Source organism: Corvus brachyrhynchos, unplaced genomic scaffold (assembly GCF_000691975.1).
Source record: "Corvus brachyrhynchos isolate BGI_N302 unplaced genomic scaffold, ASM69197v1 scaffold255, whole genome shotgun sequence".
In the NCBI taxonomy this organism is placed as follows: Eukaryota; Metazoa; Chordata; class Aves; order Passeriformes; family Corvidae; genus Corvus; species Corvus brachyrhynchos.
Genome location: NW_008238358.1, coordinates 2,072,878 through 2,078,023, shown reverse-complemented (window position 1 = coordinate 2,078,023; position 5,146 = coordinate 2,072,878). Strand labels below are relative to the sequence as shown.

Here is a 5,146-nt window from a genome sequence, read left to right as displayed (position 1 = left end):
CCCGCAGGAGAAGCTGCCGGGCAGGGCGTTCCCGGGACGGCGCAGCCCCGGCACTCCTGCTCTGCGTGCTCAGGCAGGGAATCCCGCTTTCCAAAGGCGCGATCTGCTCGCCTGGCATTTTTGCAGGCCTCCAGGGCAAATCTGTGTGTAAGATGTTACACTGCAAACCTGACCCTTTAAATTTTTACGCAGACATCTTTCATCTAACCAGATGAATAGTCCTGGTTTAGCCAGTGGCACTAGGCACACACTTGAGGTTTATCGGCTTAGCAGGTTTAAAGCCTGCGGATGTAGCATATCCAACTTCTGTTTAATGTTTGTAAGTAGTGTAGTAGTATTGGTGTGGAAAATTCATCTCTCCTGCTAGAAAGCTGTGGGACTTGTATAAAATCTGAAGTTCATGTAGATTGATGTGTTTCCCTTTACTCTAGGCATCTAGGCAAGCATCAGGTATCCCTGGGCTGGCTCCAACTGATGAGAAGTAAGTGGTTTCTGTCTCTACATTGATCAAGTTCAGCATTGGCAGTGGATGCTGTTCATGACCAGATATCCTCTGTGTTTCTCAGGGATGGCAACCTGCCAGATATCATTGTCAGCAGCAGTTTACATGAGTTTCTTGTGAACCTTCATGAGAAATATGGCCCACTGGTCTCCTTCTGGTTTGGAAGGCGTCTTGTCGTCAGCCTCGGCTCCATTGATCTCCTGAAACAACATGTTAACCCCAACCGGTTGTGTAAGTGTCTTCTACGTTGTCTTTGAGTCCATTTGTTCTGGCCTTGCTGGGCATCAAAGGAAGCTGGGGTTTCATTCTAAGTTGAAAGAAGATGAGACTTTGCAGCTGATGTGGTGGTTCAGGTATGACTTTGGTCCTGCTTACTGGACTTGAGTATCAGTGACCAAGAGTTACTGCTGTCCAGTGGCCATCAAGAAATCAGTACGCTTGAGTCTTTTACCATCTCTCTACAGGCAAATGTTCATGGAAAGCATCATGCTCATTAGTCACTTGATAGAGGAAGGTGAACATCCTGTAGCTACTTGGCATACATTTTAAAAGCAGTTTGAAATACAGTTTAAGAGGGGAGACTTTGCTAAATTAAGTCTGAAAACAGCTCTGCTAGTTTGTGATAACTGCCTTGTGTGGTTCAGCATGAAGGTTTTTCAAACTATTATTTGGAACAGTTCTTTAGCTTTCATTTTTCTTTGGTATGTAGAATTTTGTGCTGAAAACCTTTAATGATCTTCCAGTTTTGGAAGTGGTTGGTGGTGCTGGTAGCTGAGTTGATCATCTTAGTCATGGGAGGGTATTTTAATTTACAGCCTAAGCCTCTTAGGTGGGCATTTTGCTTCCTAAGGTTATCACACTCAGTAAGTTAACTCAGTTGATGTTTGGTTTGATCTGTTGCTTTCCCAGTTTTCATCTTACAGGGTTGACTGGGTGCTGGGTGCACACCTCTGACCTGATCCTGCAGGCTGTCTTTAGGCACAGGCAGATATCTTGGCTCACTTTATGCTGGGGTCGTGAGGGGTGAGCTTCATGTACGGTTGCCTGACAGAATCAAAAAAAGAAATGGTGACAATCTGGGAAAGGAGTGGGAGTTAACAAGGATCAGCAAGACACAGTGGATAACGATGACACTCCAGAAGGTGGAAAACCACCCTGAAAGATCTGATGCTCTCAAGTGTGTTTGGGGGAAATTAAGCAGACAGTCACTTTCTCAGAGCTCAGAGAAGTGGTGACAGGCACTTGTGCAGGCAGCTTCTCAAAAATGTTCTGAATTTGGGAGGATCTGAGTACTGGAAAAAGGGAAATACAGTGCCTGGACTTAAATGCAGTAAATTAGGTGACCCAGGCAGCTATAGACTAGCCTAGTATCCTGCTATGCCAAAATAAACATTTTTTTAAGTATGGAGGATAAATGGGAAATGCATGTTGTACTTTGATAATTAGCTTTTTAGACAAGGAATCTGACAGAACTGTGTTTATGTCAGGGATTCAGTTCAGAATTTGCTTGGACACTGATAAATGAAGGAGGGAGCAAGGCTGGATTGTCTTGGAAAAGTGAAATGCAGTGTTGGGGAGGTGAAATACTCCATCTTATGTTAGCATCCTGTCCTGGTGGCATTATGCTGGAACCGTTCGTCAGCACAGGGCAGCAGAGTGAGATGGGTATCTCTGAAGGCTGAAAAAGCAGGCTGTGTAAATTGCCTGTGGGATGACATGGCCATGGAAAAAAAAGGACACGTTAAGTCATGGATTTTCTGTAAAGAGAGGACTTTTGCACAAGATGAGCATGAGTCAGACCTGGAGTCCTGTGTGTGGCTCTGACCTCTGTGCTCAGGCATGATTTTGAATAAAGCAAGTGCAAATAAAGGCTGCTCTCAGAGAAGTGGGGAGCCTATTGTGCAGGAGAAGCCAGGGAAGGTGTGTTCAGCCCAGCTGAAGGGGGTCCTTGTAAAGACAACAGGCTTGAGAAGGAGGGTTCTTATGATCTCAGAGCTGGAAAAGCAGCAATATTAGTTGTATCACTGCTTTCCTTTTAGCATTGATGCTTGCCAGAAGTGCTCAAACTTTATTAGACACAAGGAATCTTACGGGTTATATTTCCTGAAGCATTGAGGTATAAACAGTAGTAGCTGAGTAGCTGTAGCAAAGCCCTTCCTGTACCCTTTCTTGGTGAGTGGGAATAGGGGTTCTAGTAGGTCTCAGCCACAAAGTGGCTCTGGGCAGCTTGAAGTTTTGTTGGAGACGTGGTCTTGCCCCTATTTCTTCTGTGCACACAGTGCTGTAGGACAGGAGACAGCCCACAGTGAACTGCATTATAGCCAACTCCTGACTCTTCAGCCCCACTTCAAAACCCATACCATGTGACTCTTCCTCAGTGAGCTGGCATGCCTGAGGCCACCATCCATCTTCATGGATACCTGCTGGTGATTTCCAAGGTTGAGATACAGGGTTTGGCTCCAAGTGTCATACAAAGGTTCCTCTCATCTCATGTATCACAGGTATCGCCAAACTTTTTGGAGACAGAGAAGTGCAGATAATGCATTTCTCATCAAAGCCTTGAAGTTGGACTAGTTGTATTCATAGTTATTAACATTTCCAATGCCAGGAGACTCTTTTTCATTAGGCTTCAAGCAGTGTTTGAAATTGGTATGTTTTCATGGCCTCTTAAAGCTTAGTTGAGATTAATTTGCAAGGAGAATTCAAAGGAAGTAAAGCTTTGCAGCTGGTACTGGCGATTCCCCTGAGTGGCTCTGGGGAAGCAGTTCAGGCCTACAAAGGATGTGGATGTGAAGCAGGATTGCCAGGAGCAGTGGGTTCAGAGACCAACTTGGAAAACTTGCCTGAGTCAGTGTTGCTTTTTGTGTTGGGGCAATGAACCTGAAGCACACTGAATGCTGGAAATGGAGCTATGGGTCCTGGCCTGTCTGAGCAGGACTTTATTGCTGTTCTGTGAGCATTTTACTCTGCAGGTTCGGAGGTCCTTTCTATCTCTGATGTTCAGTTCTGCTCGATCTCAGATCTTTTCTCTATATTTACTTGCAAGTGGTGTCCAGGACAGCACTCTGAGGTTCTTGGGATGGGGAGATTTCTATGTAAGTGAAAAGAACAGTCAAAATTTTGATATGTTTCACTAGGAGGGCTGAAAATGTAAACCTCGAAACCCATGAAAACATAGAGATGTTTTCAAGACAAGGATGAAGGATGAAGTCTGTGCAAGTGCTGGCAGAACAGAGCTCTCTCCAGAGGCAGTTTGTGCCTTGTGGAGTCACTAGCCTCCCACAGCTGTGCAGAAATAGCCCTTTCCCAAATAGCATGAGGCAGAGCCAGCCCTCAGCAAAAGGGCGGCCTGGGCTCTGCAGCCCTGAGCGCACAACAGTGAGTGTGTTATCGGTGCTGTGGGGTTGCCAGTTTCGACTAGGGACACTGGGAGAAGAAAACCCAGGGCCCATAGCTAATCCAGCAGTTTTCTTTCATATGCAGCAGGAAAACTTTGCAGTTTCAGCAGGTGTTGCTTCTAAGCATCCTCCAGCCTCTGCCTCTCTAGATGCCTCTGCTTGCTGGATTTTTTGTGTGGGCTTTATCACCTGCCATGTGTCTTCCTGGCTACCCAGTATTGTGCCTGGCTGTGCCAGTGCTAGTCAGCAGGGATCTGTGGCATGAATAGCAGCAGCCGCTCCATGACAAAGTACCTTGGAGGAGGAATTGTCAGCAGCAGCTAGAGTCATATAACAGCCCGCGCCACGTGGAGAGCCGCAGGTACCATCTGCTCTGCCAAAAGACACATGCTCATGCTCCTTGTCATTCAAAGTGGGAAAGAGGGTGAGATGCAGAGCTTAAAAACATTGGAAGGGAAGAGATGTGCGAGAAAAACATTTAGGAAAGATTACCATATTCATGCCTCTGGCCTCGTTAGCTGCTTTTATGTCTTTAGGTAGTAAGTCCTCTGCAGGTGGGAATTTTCTCTTCTTGTATGTTTGCCTAGTAGCATAATGAGGCCCCAGTGTCTGTGGGGAGTGCTAGATACATCCACAGCTGGTAAAGTCATATGTGTCTAGCTCAGCCTTGATGTTTTCTGATGCCACAGTGGTTTCACTCTCCATCTGGGAGAAATAACAGACTGTGATAAACAGTGACAATATCCTTCTTGAAAACCCTGATTGCTGCTTCCAAATAGTTCCAAATAGTTCCTTAAACACTCTGCCAGTTCCTAGACAAGACATGCAAAAAGGTTTTTACAGAAAGGGAAAAACATATGCCATGTTGCAGTGTTGCACTGACACCTAATATCCTTTAGCAAATTTATTAAATAGAGGTCCTTGGTGGTGAAATTCAGAGTTGAAAATCTAACTGAAGGGAGGAGTCATGGATATGGAAGTTACGTGGTTTTGTCTAGTTTGTAGACTGATGCAAGTGTCTGTGTGGAAGGATGGAAGACTGAAAGAAGGTGATTAGCAGTAGAAAGCATTCTGTAGCTTAGTGGGGTACGGTTTTCTGTAGGAGCTTCAGAGCTTCTGTGGTGGAGGCAGCCCTGGCAGACAGATAGGTGCTAGTGTGGGAAGAGCTCGTCAGCAGGGAACTCAGTGCATTTGAGAGAAACCATGCAGGAGCAGTAGGTTTCAAACAAGGTTTCCTGGGTGTGTG

At 45.7% G+C, this 5,146-nt stretch overlaps 2 protein-coding genes across 2 annotated transcripts in view; one reads left to right on the top strand and one right to left on the bottom strand.

Moving 5' to 3' along the window:
- The window catches only part of LOC103616616 (alpha-aspartyl dipeptidase), a 7,592-nt gene extending 6,878 nt beyond the window's left edge, over positions 1–714 (bottom strand). Inside the window, exons 1-2 of the mRNA XM_017735563.1 lie at positions 608–714; positions 23–141 (exon numbers count right to left, since the gene is read on the bottom strand). Of these exons, the coding sequence (XP_017591052.1) occupies positions 23–141; positions 608–714 (226 nt within the window). The remainder of the gene's footprint in view (positions 1–22; positions 142–607) is intronic.
- Positions 372–5,146, top strand: part of LOC103616528 (cytochrome P450 20A1) — a 15,155-nt gene continuing 10,380 nt past the window's right edge. Inside the window, exons 1-2 of the mRNA XM_017735806.1 lie at positions 372–481; positions 567–733. The gene's annotated coding sequence lies outside the window, so the exon portion shown is untranslated. The remainder of the gene's footprint in view (positions 482–566; positions 734–5,146) is intronic.